The 21,683-nt window shown below is 42.8% G+C and overlaps 1 protein-coding gene across 1 annotated transcript; it reads right to left on the reverse strand.

The window, feature by feature from the left end:
* Positions 1–339: 339 nt before the first annotated feature.
* On the reverse strand, positions 340–9,656 carry ZNF396 (zinc finger protein 396). Its single transcript, XM_059409471.1, has 4 exons — positions 9,567–9,656; positions 7,773–8,194; positions 7,152–7,293; positions 340–2,368 (listed from the first exon to the last, which is right to left on the reverse strand). Exons 2-4 carry the CDS (start codon positions 8,187–8,189, stop codon positions 1,914–1,916), a joined length of 1,014 nt encoding a protein of 337 aa, XP_059265454.1. The 5' UTR covers positions 8,190–8,194; positions 9,567–9,656; the 3' UTR covers positions 340–1,913.
* Positions 9,657–21,683: the final 12,027 nt, after the last annotated feature.

Here is a 21,683-nt window from a genome sequence, read left to right on the forward strand (position 1 = left end):
CTGATAATACAATACATCACTATGTGGTTAGATTTTCTGATAATACATCACTATGTATTTTCTCACTATGAGCCCCCTCTTCCCTTCTCCTAAGGACCTTCATTTCTAACATCTGCTTTCATATTGATAACTGTGGCAACATAGAACACATTTTAAAGATTTTATTTATTTATTTGACAGAGAGACAGATCACAAGTAGGCAGAGAGGCAGGCAGAGAGAGAGAAGGAAGCAGGCTCCCTGCCGAGCAGAGAGCACGATTCGGGACTCGATTCCAGGACCCTGCGATCATGACCTGAGCCCAAGGCAGAGGCTTTAACTCACTGAGCCACACAGGAACATAGAACATAGAACACATTTTAATGCATGTATTAGAACACATAATTAGATATTGGATTAATTAGATTAATTAGAACATATGATTAGAACACATTAATGCATATATTAGAACCCATAGAACACATTTTTTTTTTCATAGAACACATTTTAATGCATGTATTCTTGTAATACAGTTTTATCAAGATTCCCTAGAAAAGGGAACATCATGTTGTGTACTGTCAGAATAATTGTAATAACATTTAATCAGTCATTTTAAACAGGAAATCTGATTGACATAAATATGGGCAAAACTTAGTGGACTCTTAAAACTAAACTTTAGAATTTTGTGGAAGAGCATCAAAACCCAGGGGCTGGTGTCTAGACAGTTTGTCTAGAAACAGACCTTACTGAGAACGTACATAAGACCCTGAAAAGCTTGTCTTGAGATGCCTGAAACATGCTCACAGCTGATTTATGCCGGAAAAGGGGCCTTGAAGAACACCAAAGGAGACCTGTCAGCTGCTAAGGGTTTCCTTTTCCATGTAAGCTGTGGCACAAGTCTCCATTACAGACCACGCTTGCTCATATTCGTGTTCTATCAGTCTTATTTGGACAGTCTTTCTTCATCTCCCTTTTTTCATTTTAACATGCTCATGAACCTTATATAAGCACCCATAGATAGCTCTGTTTATTACAACATTCCTATGCCATTCCCTTAGACATGTAGAGCCATCTTACTGTTTTCACTGAATTATTTCCAAATTACATTGTAAAGGAGATTATTTTTTTCCTACATAGAAAACTCCTTAGGGGGCCCCTGGGTGGCTCAGTTGGTTAGGCATCTAATTCTTAATTTTGGCTCTGGTCATCATCTCAGGGTCGTGGGCTCTTCACTCAGCAGGGGAGTCTGTTTGAGATTCTCTCTCCCTCTGCACCTCCCCCTAACTCACACACACATTCTCTCTAAAAATAAATAAGTCTTAAAAAAAAGCAAACTACTTAGTATCATCAATAGTGTAGACTTTTGTGAATTTTCATAAGAGAGTAGATGTTTTTATTTATCTACCCCCTAACAATAATAATAATGTGAAAGTACACATTCTTTTGGGCCTCCTCAACCCTATTCTCAGATTTTGAATCTGGTAACAAAAAACAAATGGTGAAAATTTTTAACATGCTCTAATCTTTGGTCTGGGAATTCCAATGTTCATTATGGAATGGAGGAAGATACTTATTTTTATACTGAGTAATACACACATTCCTTCTCAACAGGGAAAACTTGTCTAAAGAGAAATGTGCTAGTTCATGATTTGTATTAGTAATGGAGATAGAACATGCTTGGGAATGTCTGTTCAAGAGCTGCCCTAGGGATAGAAATATGAATTAAGCTTTCGAATCTCAAACATCTGAATCGACACTGAATTGACAAGCAGAAGAGCAAACAATGTTGACAGAAGATATTTTACATTCTCTCCTGAAGCTTTCATGACTTTTGAAAGCAAACTAATGCCCACTAAAACCACTGAAATACTAAAAGAGTGTTTGTGCTTTGTGTCTTTTCCCGCTGAAAAACCTCTGAGCAAATGCTTTGATTCCCTTACAATGCTGATGGGACTTTTTCTTTCGTGTGTCTTTTCCTATGTCTGAGAAGATTTGAGCTCTGACTAAAGGCCTTCCCACATTCATGACACTTGTAGGGTTTTTCCCCAGTGTGTGTTCTTCGATGCTGAATCAGGACGGCACTCCGGCTGAAAGCCTTTGCACACACATCACACGCATAAGGCTTTTCCCCGCTGTGGATTCTCTGGTGGAGTATGAGGGCTGAGCTTTGACTGAAGACTTTGCCACATTCATCACACTTGTGTTGTTTTTTTCCAAAAGGGTTTCTCCGTCTTCTTTCAAAGTTGCCATCTTGTTCAGAGGCTCTTCTATATGTGCAACTCTGGGGAGCATCCAGATGAAGGGTGTTGGAAATAGTGGAATGAAGTTCTATACCTGGAGAAGTCTTTTGTGTTGAAGCTGAATTCACATTTGTAGTTTTCGTGTCTTTAGCTGAAATAATACACAGAAAAGCAATGTCACTGTTCTCTGTTCAGAAAGAAAGAAAGGCAAATAGAATAATCAAAAAAATATATACCGGTTATTTATTGCTAGCATGTCTATAAAATAGCACCACAATGTGGAAGATTGAGATGGTAAGTCACAAAACATTAAGAAGATCATAAGGCAAAAAGGAAAGATTTATATACTGAGGAGACAGTCAATTATAAAGATGAAAATCTCCATGCAACAGCTAGAGGTAAAAAGATATACAGAGACTGAAAAGAACTCTGGAAGAAAAGGGATTAGAAGATGAGAAATTATGGGAGAAGCAGAGAAGCAACCAAAGGAGAGGAGCCAAATGTGGCAGTGGGTAGTAATAGCCAAGACTTAGTATGTAGGTCAATAAATAAAAGTTTAATAATGATAAATGAAGAAAGCCAAGGGGTCAAGAATGAATATGGAATATAAGGTCAGAAATACAAATTAGGAGGGAAAAGGGGAGGATTATAGACTAGCATAACTGTCACCTCAAATGAATCAAGGGTAGCACAGAGTACCCACTTACAAAAAACTTCTACTCTTATATGTATTTTATAGTACTAGGTGAATGACATTATTATTGGTGTAAACAGAAATCATTTTGTAAATGGTAAGGATTCTCTCTCAAATTCATTTTTGATAGCTCAAATTCCAAAGTGACTTCAATGTCTGATCTCTACCTTCAAAATCCAAGGCTGTCCATTCTCACCACTTTTATTCAAAATAGTACTGAAGTCCTAGCCACAGCAATCAGACAACAAAGAAATAAAAAGCTCCAAATTGGTAAAGAAGAAGTAGAATTCTCACTATTTGCATATGACATGATACTTTACCTAGAAAACTCTCAAGATTCCACCAAAAAACTATTAGAACTGATACATGAATTCAGTAAAGTCACAGGATACACATCAATGTACAGAAATCTGTTGCATTCCTCTACACTAATAATGAAGCAGCAGAAAGTGAAATTAAGAAAACAATCTCATAGGCTCCTGGGTGACTCAGTGGGTTAAGCCTTTGCCTTTAGCTCAGGTCATGATCTCAGGGTCCTGGGATCAAGCCCGGCATCAGGCTCTCTGCTCAGCAGGGAGCCTGCTTCCCCTCCCTCTCTGCCTGCCTCTCTGCCTACTTGTGATCTCTGTCAAATAAATAAAATAAAATCTTTAAAAAAAAAAAAGAAAACAATCTCATTTATAATTGCACCAAAAAGAAGAAAAGATATAGGAATAAAGAGATAGAAGACCTGTACTCTGAAAACTATGAAACACTGATGAAAGAAATTCAAGACAATGCAAAGAAATGGAAAGATGTTCCATGCTCATGGGGTGGAAGAACAAATATTGTTAAAATGTCTATACTACTCAAAGCAATCTATAGACTTACTGCAATCCCTATCAAAATACCAGCAGCATTTTTCACAGAATTAGAACAATCCTAAAATTTGTATGGAATCACAAAAGACCTTAAATAGCTAAAGCCATCTTGAAAAAGAAAAACAAAATGAGGTATCACAATACCAGATTTCAAGTTATAGTACACAACAGTAATTACAAGTAATTACAACAGTATGGTACTGGCACAAAAACAAACACATGTATCAATAAAGAGGATAGAAAACCCAGAAATAAACCTATAATTTAATAGTCAATTAATATTCAAGGAAGAAGGAATGAACATACAATGGGAAAAGGACAGTCTCTTCAACAAAGTGTTGGGAAAACTGGACAGCTATATGCAAAAGAATGAAGCTGGACCAGTTTCTTACATCATACATAAATGTAAACTAAAAAATGCATTAAAGACCTAAATGTGAGGCCTGAAAACATAAACATATTTGAAGAGAACAAAGGCAGTAATCTCTCTGACATCAGCCAATGCAACATTTTTCTAGGTATGTCTCCTGAGGCTAGGGAAACAAAAGCAAAAATTGATTCTTGGATGTACATTAAAATAAACAGTTCCTGCACAGCAAAGGAAACAACCCATAAGCCTAAAAGGCAACCTACTGGATGGCAGAAGATATTTGCAAATGACATATCTGATAAAGGATTAGTATCCAAAATATATAAAGAACTTACACAACTTGACACCAAAAATCCAAATAATCCAATTTAAAAATGAACAGAAGAATAGACATTTCTCTAAAGAAGACATATAGATGGGCAGCACATACATGAAAAGATGTTTAGCATCACTCATCATCAGGGAAATGCCAAGCAAAACTACAGTAAGATACAATCTCACACCCGTGAGAATGGCTAAAATCAAAATCACAAGAAAAAGTGTTAGCGACAATGTGGAGACAAAGGAAACCTCTTGCACTGTTGGTGGGAAAGCAAATTGGTGCAGCCACTGTGGAAAGCAGTATGAGGGTTCCTCAAAAAGTTAAAAATAGGATTACTCTATAATCCAGGAATTGCACTACTGGATATCTACCCAACAAGTACAAAAACACTAATTCAAAGGGATACATGTGCACCCTGTTTTAGAGCAGCATTTATTTCCAGTAGCCAAACTATGGAAGCAGCCCAAGTGTCCATCTGTAGATGAAAGGCGAAAGAAGATGTGATGTCTCTGTCTCTGTCTCTGTCTCTCTCTCTCACACACACACTGGAATATTACTCAGCCATAAAAAGAATATAATCTTGCCATTGCAATGACATGGATAAGCTAGAGAGTATTATGGGTATTAAGGGAAGTGAAATAAGTCAGTCAGAGGAAGACAAATACCACATAATTTTACTCATATGTGTAATTTAAGAAACAAAACAAAACAAGGAAAGGAAAAAAAAAAAGAGAGAGACAAACCAAGAAATAGATTCTTAACTACAGAGCACAAACTGATGGTTACCAGACAGTAAGGGACTGGGGAAGATAGGGGAAATAGGGGGTGGTGATTAAAGAGTACAGTTATTTGGATGAGAAAAATAAAATGAAAAACAAACAAAACAAAACAACAAATATAAGAAAGGCCTCTCTGAGGGAATTCGGATGTAGAACGTAGTTCTTGTCAACAATGGGGTTCCAAGACCTGGTTTTGAGGTTGATTACTTCTGTTGTCATTACCAGAAAAAGCTGCTGGGGTAGGGGAGGTTCCCTCCCGATGCTGATGGAGTATGAAAAGACTTTCACACTAGGAGAAATCTCTCCTAGTTAAGCCAAGACACTTGCTACACTGGAGATGTTAAGCCTCTTGGGAGCAGGTACTTGTCAACTAAGAGAACTACTCTCTAAGTCTCTAAATTTTTGTATTTTTTTATTTTTATAAAAATAAATTTATTTTATTTTATAATTTACTTTTTAAAATTTTTTTAAATTTTTAAAAATTCATTTTATAATTTATAAAATAAATTTTTGTATTTTTAGTTTCCTGGATTTTCTTACCAAAAGTATCTTGGAAAAACTCTAACCTTACTTAGCATAACCTGTGGAATATGGAAGCCGTGTGAGGGGGAGAAGGGGAGATCCTCCCAAGTGGGGTTTCCCTCTTTATTTCTGACTCCCATTTCATCCAGCATGGTCATCTAGAAGAAAGGCCTCTGCTCAAATGTGGCTCACCAAAGAGGCCTTCTCCAGCACTTCATTTAATAAAGCTCTGTCCCTACTTTATTTAGTAAGACCTCGCTCCTGCTTTGCTTTTCCCCCACAGCTCTTATTTTTTTGAGTATCTGCAGTAGAGGAACAGACTGCTGTGTAAGCCGTTTTGGAGCATGTTTGTAAAAAGTGATGCAAGCAGGGGCGCCTGGGTGGCTCAGTGGGTTAAGCCGCTGCCTTCGGCTCAGGTCATGATCTCAGGGTCCTGGGATCGAGTCCCGCGTCGGGCTCTCCGCTCAGCGGGGAGCCTGCTTCCCTCTCTCTCTCTCTGCCTGCCTCTCCGACTACTTGTGATTTCTCTCTGTCAAATAAATAAATAAATAAATAAATCTTTTAAAAAAAAAAAAGTGATGCAAGCAGCCACCGAGGCCAGTTTAGGATGTGAGGGAGAAGAGGAAAATATTCAAGTCATCATGAGAGGGCAAAGTCATCTGAGCAGGAATATGGTGATTTTCATACTACATGGCACCAGTAACCAAGCAAGAAGCTAGACAGAAAATGAGGAGTTAGACCAGTGGTCTTTAGATTGCGACTTTGGGGTTCCTCAGGGGCTGCCCAAAGGTACCATGGGGGGAACAGGCCAAGTTGGAGCCCTTGTGGATGGACGCTGCTTGCTCCTGCTTCAGTGAGGGTAGCTGTGTTTTCATCTGTTTTATGTACTGGAACACCATGAAAGATTTCATTTGAGAAGAGGGTCATGTTTGTTTGTTTGTTTTAAAGATTTTATTTATTTGAGAGAGAGAGCATGAGCACACATGGAGAGAGGGGCAGAGGGAGAGGGAGCAGCAGACTCCCCACTGAGCAGGGAGCCCTGACTCAAGGCTTGATCCCAGGACATGGGGATCAGGACCTGAGCTGAAGGCAGACATTAAACCCACTAAGCCACTCAGGAGCCCAAGGGTCATGCTCCTTTATAAAAGGCTTGAAAATCCCCATGGAGATGATGTCAAGGATTTAAAAATCTGAAAGAGATTATGAAACTCTCTGGGAAAGAAACAAGAACAAAACACTGAGAATGATCATTCGCACAACATCTAGTGGTGGAAGACCCCACGGTGAGAGGAAGCAGGAGCGGAGATTGGAGACCTCTTGCCTAAAGCAGCCGGGATGTGTGTGGTGGGCTGACACATGATTGGTTGAACCAAGTCCCGCCTCTCACCTTTTTGTCTTGAGTAGAACTCCCTTGAAGCCAATGGCAGCTGCTGCTTTACGGACTTGATCCGGCTACATGGTGACTCCTGAGTGATTTCCCAAGATGCCAGTTTCTCTGCAAGCTTGTCCTCACTTTGTCCAAAAAGGACCTGGAAGCAGTTAGGTATAACTGAGACTGAAGAAGGGAATCTTGTTGAGACTTGGGATAAAATAATAGAGAAGAAGGGGTGCCTGGGTGATTCTGGCTTAAGTGCCTGCCTTCCGCTCAGGTCATAATCCCGGCGTCCTGGGATCAATCCCCCGTTGGGCTCACTGCTTGGCAGGGAGCCTGCTTTTCCCTCTCCCTTGTCTACTTCCCCTGCTTGGGCTGTCTCTCTCTCTCAAATAAATAAATAAAATCTTAAAAAAAATAATAGAGAAGATACTACATGGAAAATACCCTGGGATTCAGGAAAAAGGAGGAAGAAAGCGGAGCCACAGTCTGTTTTCTGGCACAGGTGAAAGTACATTCACTGCCCTCCGTGTTTAGTGTGCTAAGTAGGAGTACAGTTTGAGAGCTCTATCCCCAGTGATGCCCCAGAGCTCCTGACTCAACCCGGTCACTCATCCCCACCAGATGCCTTTTTACCTGCTCAGCTGGCTCATCAAGCTCCTTCTCCAGCTCCTCCAGCAGAGTGACGGCCTCCTCTCCATTTTCAGGCCGGCGCTCTCGAAGCCAGGCCTGTAGCTCATCAGGCAGGATGGCCAGGAACTGCTCCAGCACCAGCAACTCCAGGATCTGCTCCTTGGTGTTCACCTCTGGCCTCAGCCACTGATGGCAAAGCTCCCGGAGCTGGCTCAGAGCCTCCCGGGGACCAGGGGACTCCTGGTAGCCAAACTGCCTGAACCACTGGCGGAAGGTCTCTGGGCTGCAGCAGCTGCTCCAGGGGAGGTGGGAGTCCAGATCACAGGTCTGCTCTTCCTCTTCCATCTTCACTCTCAGAGCGCTGTCAGATCCCTCTGAAGTGTGTGGAAGAAGTGATGACTTTCTCAGCTCTGCAGACATTTGAACTGGGAACAGAGACCTAGGCTTTAATCTCCAAGAAGATGACGTTTTCCTTAAGGACACTTCTTAAATATGATTAAAGAAACAAGTGGGAACATGACACAGACAAATGTTTCCTAGAACAACACATCTAAGATCAGTAACAGACTATACAGAAAGTACTGCCCTTAATCTTAGTATAAACCACGCTTTCAAAGAATCCTTCCTTGAGAGAATCGAAGAGCTAAGATGCATTAATTCATATGCATGAGTAATTCCCAATTTATTCTGCAAATCATGCACACGAGGCTGACTAAGTATAACAATAAGGGATCAACCAGGATTGTGCAGGAACTCCTAGAGAGCAGAAATAAGGGAAGCTTGAGAAAAATTATGACTCGGCAGGCTCAAGGAGCTAATTAATTTTTTTCTAGCCTGCTGCAAATAGTGCTAAGAAATAGTCTCATGAGAGAAGTAGTTTCATGTGGATTTTTTTCAACATTTACTATTAAACAGTATTAAATATAACATCATGTTTCATACTATCAAATAGTATTAAAATAATACTATTTTGACAGTAGAAGAACTATTAAAAAATAATTGCATATTCCTCCATCTTAATATGCTTCCATTTATTCATGCTCTGCTTCCGATCCATATTATCTTTATTATTTACCTTCCTTCATCAGAGACTATTTAGTTGTTTCTAATTTTCACTATCATAAATACTATCATAAATAATGTTGGGAGGCACATTTTCAGGAATATATTCTTTTTCCCCCAAGTTATTCAAGGATATCCCAAGGACTTGGCTTATCCGGCTCTAAGGAGAGTGGCAAATGTATTGCTATCTATTATCAAATGAATTACAGAAAAGACTGTTTATCGATCCACAGTGTCAACAGCAGCATAGTGATGTATGAGGACAGCAATTTCCCCAAGTGTCATTAGCTTGTTCGCAGAAAGGGGGGTTGAAAGACACTTTCAGCACCATTTTAGTATATGCATCACTGATAACTGATGGCTCATTAAAAAATCTTGTATGTGCCCGTTTTTCCTCTTCAGGCAGTCTACCATTTCCATCCGACTTCATCAACGCTGTTCTGGACACCAATGATACAGCAGTGACCTGAACAAAGCCTGTGGTTCCTTAAAGCTTATATTCTAGCAGGAGAGACAACAATGTTACCAAATAAATGATACGACAGTGATTGCGATGTAGCAAATGACACACAGAATTTACGACGCACGCTTCTCAGCACCTTAAATATAAATTTATTTAAATCCTCTCAAAAGCCCCGTTTGGTAATTTTCCTGCCCACGTTGTAGATGAGGAACTGAACAAGGCAAGCTCAGGGAGTGAGAGCACGGGCAAGGGGTCACAGGCCATCCACTTACCCACGGTGCTGCGTGGTCAGGAGGCCAGACGTCCCAGGGCAGAGGAGCAGCAGCAGACCTGGATGATATACTGGGCCAGGACAGAATGTAGGGTGGAGACCTAAACCGCGGGAAAGGTTGAGGCCATGAGTTTGGAAGCCTTTTGGGGGCATTACATTGAGGGACCCTAAACTAAAGCAGCCTCGGGAAGTCACGGAGAGAGAGGGGCGGCCGCGGTGCACTGTGCCTCTTCAGCACCAGCAGCCGACACATGCCTCCTGCACACCAGCTCTCGGCGTTACTCGGAAGACGGGGAGACCGAACCCCCAACACCGCACGCGGGCCAGCAGCCTTAGGGCTCCCTGCAGGGGCTTCGCACACAGCCCCGAATCCGGGGTCCTTCCGCGGAGGACGGACTCTCGGTCCAGAATCCCACCCCTGGGGGGCCGGCTCGCTGAGGCCCGGTGCTCGAGGGTCCCCGGACGCGTCGCCCACCTGCCCCGCCAGCGCCCCTCCCGCGTGGGTCCCGGCCCCGCGAGACTGCGGGCGGCGCGCGGCCGCTGAGGACGCTGCGCCGAGCGCAGGTGAGCGCGCGCCGGCTGGGAACCTAACGGGTTTGGCTGCGGCCGAGGCGCCGCGGGGCTGCGCGCGCAGGTCGGAGCTAAGGGCTTGCGGGCAAGGTGAGAGGCAAGGAGGTGCGGGACCAGGTAGGGGCCGCGGGAAGCGCCGGGGGGCGACAGGAGTCGCGGCGGGAATAAAGAGGGCGTGCGCGGAGGGAGGAGCCGGGTGGGCTGCTTGGCGGCGGTGCCGACGGCCGCGGCCGCCTCCGCCCACCCCCGGGTGAGGACGCTTCTCCCCGCGGCCTAGAGTCTCAGAAGAGGCCTCGGCTCTCACCTCCCGACCGGGAAAAGCGACCCCGCGTTATCCGGAAGACGCGGGGGAAGCGCTCGATTGGAAGCTGCTTCCGGTCCCCGTGGCGGGCTGGGGCCAGCCGGGGAGGGAGCGGCGGTTGCCATGGAGACGAGCCGCGGCAGCTTTCAGTGTGACGCGAGTTAGGGGAAGGGGTTAACCCCAACGGGGTAGGAATCCCGCTGCTCGGCGTCCCTGTTCACATAAACCGGCGTTGTTATTTCTCTAGGGGCTTCTACTTAGGTTATTCCATTTACTCTCAATAACCCAGTAAGGTTATTCCCAGTTTACTCCTTGACTCGCCCACGATCACAGAGGGGTTAGACTCCTGCACTTTCTACCTTTAAGTACAACTTGCCCCTAATATCATCCGCTCCCCTGAGTTTATGCTCCAAATAGTGCTTTTTTTTTTTAAATTAAAGATTTTATTTATTTACTTGACAGAGATCACAAGTAGGCAGAGAGGCAGGCAGAGAGAGAGAGAGGAGGAAGCAGGCTCCCTGCCAAGCAGAGAGCCCGATGCGGGACTCGATGCCAGGACCCTGAGATCATGACCTGAGCCGAAGGCAGCGGCTTAACCCACTGAGCCACCCAGGCACCCCAAATAGTGCTGTTTTAAGGAACGGGTTTGACTCCCCCACCTCGGCCCCAGGATTTCACGGGAGAACCTAATGGCCCTTAGAAAGGTGAGAACCCACCTGCACACGTGTTTTGGCCTCAGGTAAATCTTAAGTCAATTTAAAAGTAAATTGGGGGGTGGGTGTACCTGGGTGGCTCAGTGGGTTAAAGCCTCTGCCTTTGGCTCAGGTCATGATCTCAGAGTCTTGGAATCAAGCCCCGCATCAGGCTTTCTGCTCAGCTGGGAGCCTGTTTCCTCCTCTCTCTCTGCCTGCCTCTCCACCTACTTGTGATCTCTCTCTCTGTCAAATAAATAAATAAAATCTTAAAAAAATTAAAAAAAATTGGGGGCTAAATGAGCTACAAGGCCACAACTCCACATATTGGCTTCCTCTTCCACCCACTTTCCATAGGAACTCTTGGAAAATGTACGCCCAGGATACAGGTTGTTGAACCCACCCAGAGATTCTTTTTTTTTTTCTTTAACTCTTTCTTTCTTTCTTTTTTTTTTCTTCGAGATTTTATTTATTTATTTATTAGAGAGAAAGCGTACAAGCAGTGAGCGTCGCAGGTAGAGGGAGAAGCAGGTTCCCTGCTGAGCAAGGAGCCTGAAGTGAGACTTGATCCCAGGTCTCTAGGATCATGACCTGAGCCCAAGGCAGATGCCTAACTGACTGAGCCACCCAGGCATCCCTGTAATAATATTATAAGCTCTCTTCTACTTTTCTTTTTCATCACTATATCTATCTTTCTTTCTTTCTTTCTTTCTTTCTTTCTTTCTTTCTTTCTTTCTTTTTTACAGATTTTAAATAATCTCTATACCCAACATGGGGCTTGAACTCACAACCCCAAGATCAAGGGTTGCATGCTTCATTAACTGAGCTAGCCAGGTGCCCCAGTCATTCTATTTCTTTATCCCAACATATTTCCTCTCCATATGGTTAGAAACTTTCATAGGTGTGGATCTGTTATCCATCTGTACACACACTCATTTTTTTCCTTGCCTTCAGATTCATGAAGCGGGTATGTTAGAGACAAGCTGCCATGTTTCTGCAAGGATACTGAGTTAGTTAGAGGTTTAGAAATAAAAGGCAATTCGCCTGCAGTGGAACTATGGTTTCCAGGAGAGTGGTGGAGAGTGTGTGTAGAAAGTCCAATTGTGGGTGCACATTGAGTAGCTGTGGGAGTTTGGATGAGCGAACGATGCAAACCATTCTTGTCATGAAGACAAGAATGAAGTATTGAGTTAGGAAAACAACTAAGGAAGCATCCCAGACTGAGTTTATCTTTCCCTACTTACACCTTCAACTGCCATGCTTCTTAGATTCCTTGCTTTGATAGTGAAACTACTCTTGGCTCCATGTTGCAGGCAGAAGTCTTAGAAATCATCTTGGATATTTCCCTCTTCTTTGTTCACTGTTTCCAGAAGTGAGCAGACAGACCTGGGCTCTCTCCTCAACTCTGCCCCAAGCTAACTGTGGGTAAGTTTCTAAAATTTGCCAATCCTTGTCTCATTTATAAACTAGGGATCACAATAGTCATCTTGTTGGAAGAAGGTTAAATAAACTAATGTAGGTAGGTAAAGCTCCCCAGGCAATTCCAGTGGGCAGCTGTATCAGTTCCTTAGGACTGCTAGAACATCCACTAATTTGGTGCCTTAAAACAACAGTTTTGGAGGCCAAAAGTCTGAAATCAGTTGCACTGGCCAAAATCAAGATGTCAACAGAGTGGTACTCCCTCTGGAGGCTCAAGGGAAGAATCCAGTCCTTTCCTCTTATAGCTTCTGGTGGCTGCCAGCACTCTGTGGCTTGTGACTGCCTCACTCTGGTCTTTAAGGCAGCATCCTCATGTCTTTCGTTTCTCCCTCTGGTAAGGCTGCATGTAAATGCATGTAAGACTTAGCCGAAATATCAAGGATAATCCCCCCATCTCAAGATCCCTGTTTTAACCACTCCTGCAGAGACCTTTTCCCCAAATAAGGTAACATTTACAGGTTGCAGGAATAAGGACCTGATGTCTTTGCGACCATTTTTTGGTGTCCCACAGCAGCTGAGGTTGAGAACCTCCGTACTAGCTAAATAAAGAACTGCCTCACAAGGAAAGCTTGTTTGGGAAAGTTTTTTGGTTTATTTATTTGGGTTTTTTTGAAGTATAATTAATATCCACTGTTAGATTAGTTTCAAGTGTGTAATATAGTGATTGAACAATTGTATACATTACTCAGTGCTCATCAAGGTAAGTGCACTCATAATCCCCTTTATTTCACCCCTCCTGCCATCCGGAGAGGAGATTTAACCCACGGTCTCTGGGCTCTGTATCTGTGTGCCTGATGTGGTTCCCACTAAATACATGTGGCGACTTAAGTATAAACTTACTAAAATTAAATAAAATTAGAAATTCAATACCTTAGTCACTTTTACGAATTTCAAGTTCTCAGTAGCCCCATAGGGCCAATGACTATCATACTGACAGCGTAAGAATCATGGTACAGAGCTCTAACAGACACCACTGAACTATGTGTTTCTAGGGGTATATGTGTACTTCTCTGGGGACAGGGTCTAACAGAAGACACAAGCTACTGATTTTGACAAAGACTAGCCTGTTGATGTGTTCTGGTTGCCCTGCAGTTTTGCAATTGGATTGTAAATTCAGTTTGAAAGTTTAAATTTTAATTCAATACATTTTAAAAATCCACACTACTCAGTTTTGGAAAACTGAAAAATCTAAGAATACTGATCCTCTCTTCCCTGTGGGTGAATGTTTCTTGGAGTGAAGTAGCTGCTACCTGTGGACACTTAGAGGCTGCTTTCCCCAGTTGCTAAAGGTCCCCAGCTGCCCCTTTCCAGTTCCATCACCTGATTAGTTTCTAGTCTAAGACCTCTGGTCTGCATCATCTGTCTGATTCTCAAAGATGTCCATGACTCATTATCACTGCTCCTCAAAGTTAAATGTGCATAGCAATCACTTGAGGAGCTTGTTAAAATGCAAATTCTGATTCAGTAAGGTTGAGGTAGGGCCCAAGGTTCTGCATTTCTAGCACATTCTCAGGTGATAATAATGCTTTGAGTAGCAAGGCTCTGACTGAATCTCAGAGCTGGTTCATGGTATCTAGCAATAAAGAAACAAAGGCAATGTCTATTTCCCGGACTAACTTAATGAAGAGCCAAATTCAAGCTGTTAGAAACCTGGTCCAAATGTCAGACAGGTTACTGTACAATTGGTAAATGAAATTTCTTTTCCCATCTTTAGAGTGGCTTCTTTGGTATTTGATAGTGAATTTGTCTCAATTAAAACTTGTTTTTTTTGGAAGGTTTTATTTTTATCATAGAGTACTATTATAGTACTTATCATAGAGTACTATCAGTTTCATTTGTATAATACAGTAATTCAACATTTCCATACAACACCCAGTGCTCATCACATAAGTGGGCTCCTTAATCCCCATCCGCTATTTTCCCCATCCTCCCAACCACCCATCTTCCCTCTGGTAACCGCGCATTTGTTTTCCATAGTTAAGAGTCTCTTTTATGGTTTATCTCTCTCTCTCTCTCTTTTTTATCCCTTTGCTCATTTGTATTGCTTCTTAGATTTCATATAAGTGAAATCATATGGCATTTGTGTTTCTCTGAATGGCTTATTTCACTTAGCATCATACTTTCTAGCCCCATCTAGATCGCTGCAAATGCCAAGATTTCATACTTTTTTTAATGACTGAGTAATATTCCATTGTGTGTGTGTGTGTATATGTGTGTATATATATATATATATATATATATATATATATATATATGCCACCCCTACCTTTTTTCCTTTCCTCCCTCACCTCTAGGGTTAGGGTTCAGGATAGAGCTAGGGGAAGGGGGAGGGTTAGGGGGCCATGGGGAGGGTACTGCAGTTCAGAGACCTATCCATAGGATTTGGTTGGGATTAGAGGAGAGGGGTAGTGTTAGGGTTCAGGTTAGGGTTATGGTATGAGCCTAGTATCCTTCAGTTCAGAGGCCTCTTTAGACTTCTGTTTCAGTGTGATTTTACATGGCATCCATCCACCAAGCTGAGGCATGGAAGGGATTTAGAGCTCTAAATACTGTTTCTTTAAAAAATATTTATTTCTTTTAGTGCGTGTGTGTGTGTGTATGTGTATGTTTGTATGAGTTGGGGAAGCTGCAGAGGGAGAGAGAGAGGGGAAGCCGACTCCCTGTTGAGCAGAGAGCCCAAGGCAGGGCTTGATCTCACAACTGTGAGATCATGACCTGAGCCGAAACGCAGAGTCAAATGTTTAAACCATTGAGCCACCACCTGCCCCTAAATACTCTTTAAAAAGAAATTCAGTTGTTCCTTCAGTTTGTATCTCTACCTTTCCACCTATTTTCAGAAATATTACCAATTCTTAAAGGTTTGAGATCTTCCCCACAATAACTTGGCTGCTTCTCGGCTTTTCTTATTTTGTGTTCAGGAACTTTCTCAATTCTAGCATTAGGGTTAGGGTTACAGTAAGGGTTAAGTTTAGGGGAAGGGTTTGTGCCTGGTACCCTGTAGTTCAGAGATTTTGCTAGAGGGTTAGGTTTAGGGAAAGAATTACACTTAGATATTCCATTTATGGGTTAGTGGTAGGACTAGTGTTTGGGTTGGGATGATGGTTAGGGTGAGGTTGAGGGCTACTATAGATGCAAGGTGTCCTACAGTTCAGAGACCTTCCCAGAGAAGAAAATCGTAGACTTCTGCATAGGTGAGTAGACATGGTAGCCATCCACTGAGCTGAGGCATGGAAGGGAATAGGTACTCTAAATGATCTTTAAACAGATACTCACTTGTTCCTTCTATTTTTAATCTCTATCCCACACTCATTTTTCAGGGCATTATTATTAACTATCAACTAATAGTTAACTATTAGTTAACTATTAATTAACTAATAGTTAACTATTAGTTAACTATTAACTATTCAAATATTAACTATTTAACTATTAGTTAACTATTAACCAGTTAGTTAAATAGTAATATTAGTTCCAGGTGTATAACATAGTGATTCAGCACTTCCATATGCCACCAGTTGTCCAGCACAACAAGCACTCTCCTTCATACCCATCAGCTAGTTCACCCATTTCCTCTCCTATTTAAACTAGTTTAATTATTGCACAGAAATGGGTGGAGATGTTTTTAACTGCCCACTCAGCAATGTCTCTGAGGTGACGTCTGCCTGAGATTCTTAGTAGAACCCATTTTACCAAATATTCTGGAGATGATCAAACAACCTAAAGATGATATACACTTTCCTAGTATGGATTCTTTGAATGACCCATAAAGGCTGAGTTCTGACCCCCATTCCCCAGTGTGGGTGATGTGGTGCTGAGTAAAGGCAGAGTTTTAAGTAAAGGTTTTCCAAGAAAATGTCCCAAAACTGAAACATGAGAATTCACAGATTAAAAGGGCTAGCCTTTTGCATGCACAGCACAAAGGATGAAGACCTGTATCATTCTGAAATTTCTCAAAATATAGAACAAATTTGAGATCCTAAGAGCTTCCAGAATCTAACTAACTGCAAAATAAAAATTGTAAAATGGGATGATATTAGACTTCTCAGTCTAGAGGATGATGGACACTGCCATCAAAATCTTAAGGAAAATTGACTTCTAACTTAAGCCCTGATGAATGATATTCAAAGTAGGAATAAGGGCATTTTCAGATATGTGAAGTATTAAAAAAAAGTCATCTCCCATGTACCCTTTCTCAGGAGGCTACTGGAGGTCTACCCAAAAGAGAGAGTAATCATAGTAAGAAAAGCTGGATGGGGGATTCAACATAGTAGGTAATGAGGGAAATTCTCGAGAGGGTGACAAAGGAGACCCTAGGTGAAAGTTTTGGAGCTAAGAAGATGGAGAGCTCAAGGCACATGCCTCCAAGTGGCAAAGTACTTCAGATAGAGTACTGGGTGTGTTTGTTATGTTCCATCGCTGATACATGCTTTGGACTGAAAGTTTGCAATGTTGGCAGGGTTAGTGATGACTACATAGAAGAGTAAGCTAAGGGGTGGGGGAACCACACTCATTTATCATTAAGTCCAGGCAAACAAAATGGTGTGCAAGAAATTTAGTTATAGTACATTGGAAGGCTTAACTATGAATAATACGTACATAGTCATTATAATGTGAACACTGAAATCTGATCTAACCAAAATAAGTTAGAAGTATATTGGGAGGTTTGGGGGGTCTTGACAATTCTGTGTATGAAGGTAATGTGGCTGTATAAGAGCGCTAAACCCTTCTATTCCATAATATGAACTTAATAACACATAAAGGTCAAATATCAAAAGAGATGGCTGTCTTACGTTATTTAGAACATGTAAGTAAATCCCCATAGAAACAGCTATAAGAATAGAAGGTTGGATGTAGTTCTGCCGAGCAGGACTTAGTAGTGGGATGGGGTAAGGGACGGCCCTTGTCCATTCCAGGTCTCATAGACCAATTTGACTTTTCCATTATGTGTATTATAACAACAGTTACAGGAATAAACCACAATCGTACCTCCTATTTCCTTTAAGCCTTCTGTAAGAAGCTTGCACCCTTCGCCCCTCACTTGTCTTCCCTATTGCCAAATACATACAATCCACTTATTTTAGTCCTTATCTTCTCAGCACTTCACATTATTTTTTTTTTTTTGAAGATTTTATTTATTTGTGTGTGAGAGAGAGTGAGCATGGGAGGAGAGAGGTCAGGGGAGAAGCGGGCTCCCTGGTGAGCCGGGAGCCCGATGTAGGACTCCATCCAAGAACTCCAGGATCACGACCTGAACCGAAGGCAGACGCTTCACCAACTGAGCCACCCAGGAAGCCGACACTTCACATTATTAACTACAGTACTTCTTCCACTTTTAATTCTGTCCTTCATTACCCCTTTGTCTTCAGGTTCTCTTCCTTCTTCTGAGCCCTCCTTACACTGCTTCCTCTTCTTCAACAATCCCACATATTATTCATGTTCTTCGTTGTTCTGCCTTTGGTTCCTGCATTTCTCACACTTGGGCTCTCTTTGGGCTATTTCTCTATTTCCACATATATGCCTTCAAATACAATCTCTAAACAAATGAGTTCCAGTTTATATCCTAAGCCCGAGCATTTTCTTGAGCCTCCTCCCCATAGAGAGGACTTTATGAGACACTCCTTGTTTGTTTCACAGGCAATGTAAACTCAATATGAGTTCTTCCTCACTTCCTTTCCACTTACCTCTTTTTCCTCCTGATCTCCTGGATGAGCACCACCATCTCCCCAGTAGAAATCTTGGATCTTCCAAGATGTGTCTGCGTCGCTCAGGTGCATGTCATACAGGGTCTGTGTCTCGTTCATCCTTGTATTCTCTGTGTTATTTGTTCCCTTTAAGGTAGCTGGCACAGTGATCTCTAGTTAATTCATGCTCCATAAATACAATGAATAAAAAGAGGATCAAACTGATAAAAGGGACGGTTTCTGAAATTTAATAGACTGCTCAGATAGATTTCAAGGGACAGCACTTACCAGGGAAGACAGATAACCCATGAGGAGAGCCCAGTGGGTCAGAGAGAGGCTGCAGGAGGATACGTTGGAATAAAGCATAATGGCTTCATGACATTTTCACGTGAAGAGACGGACATTGGAAATTTCCTGCAATACCATGAACCATGTCTGGTAAGATAGTAAAGCCTAATGAGAGGAAAGCTATATGGTAGAATCTCGGAATCTGCTATAATCTCAGGTGTTCAGCACATTGTCCATATAGGGTCTTGCTTCTCGCCTTTCTCCCGAGGCATAGGGCTTCAGATATTCATGTATGAGTTGGTTCTCCCCAAACTGGAACTGATTTGGTGCTGTATGAGTTTCCTAGGACTGCCATAAAAAATTACGACAAACTTGGTGGCTTAAAAGGACAAGAATGTATTATCTCATTGTTCTGGAGGCTAGAAGTCTGAAATCAAGGTGTTAACAGGCCCACGCTCCCTCAGAGAGCTCTAGAGAAGAGTCCTTCTTTGTATCCTTCCAGCTTGTCGTGGTTGCTGGCATTCTTTGCCTCTGTCATCACTTGGCCGCCTTCTCTCTGTGTTTAAGTGTGGCTCCCTGTCTCATCTTCCTTTAAAAGGATACCAGCACTGGATTTAGGGCCCACTCTCACCCAGTGTGACCTCATCTTAACTAATTACATCTGCAGGGGTACCTAGGGGGCTCAGTTAAGTGCCTGTCTTTGGCTTAGGTTGTGATCTCAGGGTCCTGGGATCAAGCCCCACATCAGGTTCCTTGCTCACTGGAAAGCCTGCTTCTCCTGCTCCCACTCCCCCTGCTGTGTTCCCTCTCTCACTGTCTCCCTCTGTCAAATAAATAAATCAAATCTTTTTTAAAAACCTCGTTATATCTGCAAAAAAAATGTACATTTTCTAAATAAAGTCACATTTTGAGTTTCCAGGTAGACATGAATTTTGGAAGGACACTGTTCAACCCATTACAGTCCTTTGCCAGCTAGCAGTTTATTGCCTGGTCTGTAAACTTGAAATGGGCCTATTAAATATTTTTCTTTTACCAACAAGCATGATATTACGATTTGTCAGTAGGAGGCTCTGGAAAGACAGGACAAGAGAAAGGGGCTTCCCATCCTGGTTCTGGTGTGCTGGCTTGACAAGCTCAGCACGCAGCTCTTCAGGACCCAGCAGAATGTTTCCCCTGACTCTTTCCACACCCTCTTGAGCAGGTTCATAGCAGAGTGCCACTAGTGAGGTACCTCCCAGTGAATGACTTTCCCTTGCACTCTGGAGAAAAGGTTTCCAGCAGTTCCATTACCACGGCACCATAGAGACTTCTCTGCTGTGCAGTGAGCCATGGCTGTGCACTGTGAAGGAGGCTGCTAATAATCAGGGAGACATTCCATGGGTCTAAATCATTCTCTTGCCCAAGTCACCCCAGCGATTGCTCAGTGAGCCTTCAACAAAGTGGCTGCAGTGCTGGGGATGGAGGCTATGCCTAGGGTTCAAAAACATGGGCTTCCCCTATTCAGTGTTGATGTAACATTACTGCTGAGTAGCAGACCTGGCAGCAGAAGAGGCTGACACTAGGCCCCTTATATGGCACCTCTCCCATGGGGACCGGCAGCCACCTGGTGGCAGACTGATTACACTGGGCCTCTTTCTTCCCAGAGGAGCAGAGATTCATCCTCCCTGGAATATACATGTTTTCTGGATGTGGAGTTGACTTCCCTCAACACAATACCTCAGCCAGCTGTACTGTCTGTGTACTTAGGGAATCCTTTGTCCATCCGCCGGTATTCTGCACGGCACTGCTTCTCGTCCATTTCACAGCTAAGGAAATACAGCATGGGGCTCATGCTTATGGAATCCACTGGCCTTAACCCGCATATTCCATCACCTAGGAGCAGATGGCCTACCTGAGAGATGAAATGGCTTATTGAAGACTCACTTGTGGTGCCAGTTGGGAGACGATACCCCCAAAGAATGTGATTCTACCTCACAGGATACGGTACATGCTTCGAATCAGCAACTGTTACAGGGTGTTCTTGCCCCCATAGCCAGAACATATGGATCTGGGCATCCAGGGTTAGAAGTGGGAGGGGCTCTTCTCACTTTTAAACTCAATACCCATTTGCAGAATTATTTTTCCTGCCCCAGAAACCTTGAGCAATGCTGTTATGAAAGTCATAGTCTCCAAGGGAGGAATGCTTCCACTAGCAGACACAGTGGTTCAGTTGAACTAGAAAGTGAGAATGCCTTCTGGACATTTTGGACTACTTATACCATTGAACCAGCTGGCCAAAAAAAAAAAAAGTCACTCTAGGTGAGGTGCTCAATTTGCTCCTATAAATGCAGACATAAGAAGGACTGTGAGACCCAGGGAGTTAGCTGGAGGTGCCTAGGAGTGATGGCTTGGGTCACTCCAGATGAAGGAAATGTGGACTGGGGAGTGGAAGAAGGGAGATACAGTTCTCACTGGCAGCCTCCCAGCAAATCACAGAAACCAGGACAGCATTAGCATTGTATATTTTCTGTTAAACATATGTGTTCATTTTATATGCTGATCAGTTTCTTCTCTTTCATGTACCTAGAGTCGAAAGTTAACTTCACAGTGTACTCATTAGGTAACAATATTCAGTGGGACTCCGCCTAAATTTGAGGAGTAGTTGAGATTACCAGTGATGAATACAGTGACTGTTGGGCTGTGTATCTCCGTATTTTGAGGAGAAGCTGAGAACTTTACCTTTATAACAGATAGCTGTGTTTTGTTACAAGAAAAAATGGAGTTGTTTTATTGATGCACAGAAGTCGATAACTGTGTAGAAGGGGGGAGCCAAACAGCCGCAGGGCTGTCCTCAGTTGTACTGCTGTGCTTTTGCTAAAGGGGTTCTTTGAGTTTGATTTTTTTTTTTAAGATTTTATTTATTTATGTGACAGAGATCACAAGTAGGCAGAGAGGCAGGCAGAGAGAAAGGGGGGTAAGGAGGCTCCCCATCGAGCAGAGAGCCCAATGTGGGGCTCGATCCCAGGACCCCAGGACCATGACCTGAGCTGAAGGCAGAGGCTTTAACCCACTGAGCTACCCAGGTGCCCTAATTCTTTGAGTCTTAAATGTCTCTTCTTTGCTCAAATTTG

Source organism: Mustela nigripes, chromosome 8 (genome assembly GCF_022355385.1).
Source record: "Mustela nigripes isolate SB6536 chromosome 8, MUSNIG.SB6536, whole genome shotgun sequence".
NCBI lineage: Eukaryota > Metazoa > Chordata > Mammalia > Carnivora > Mustelidae > Mustela > Mustela nigripes.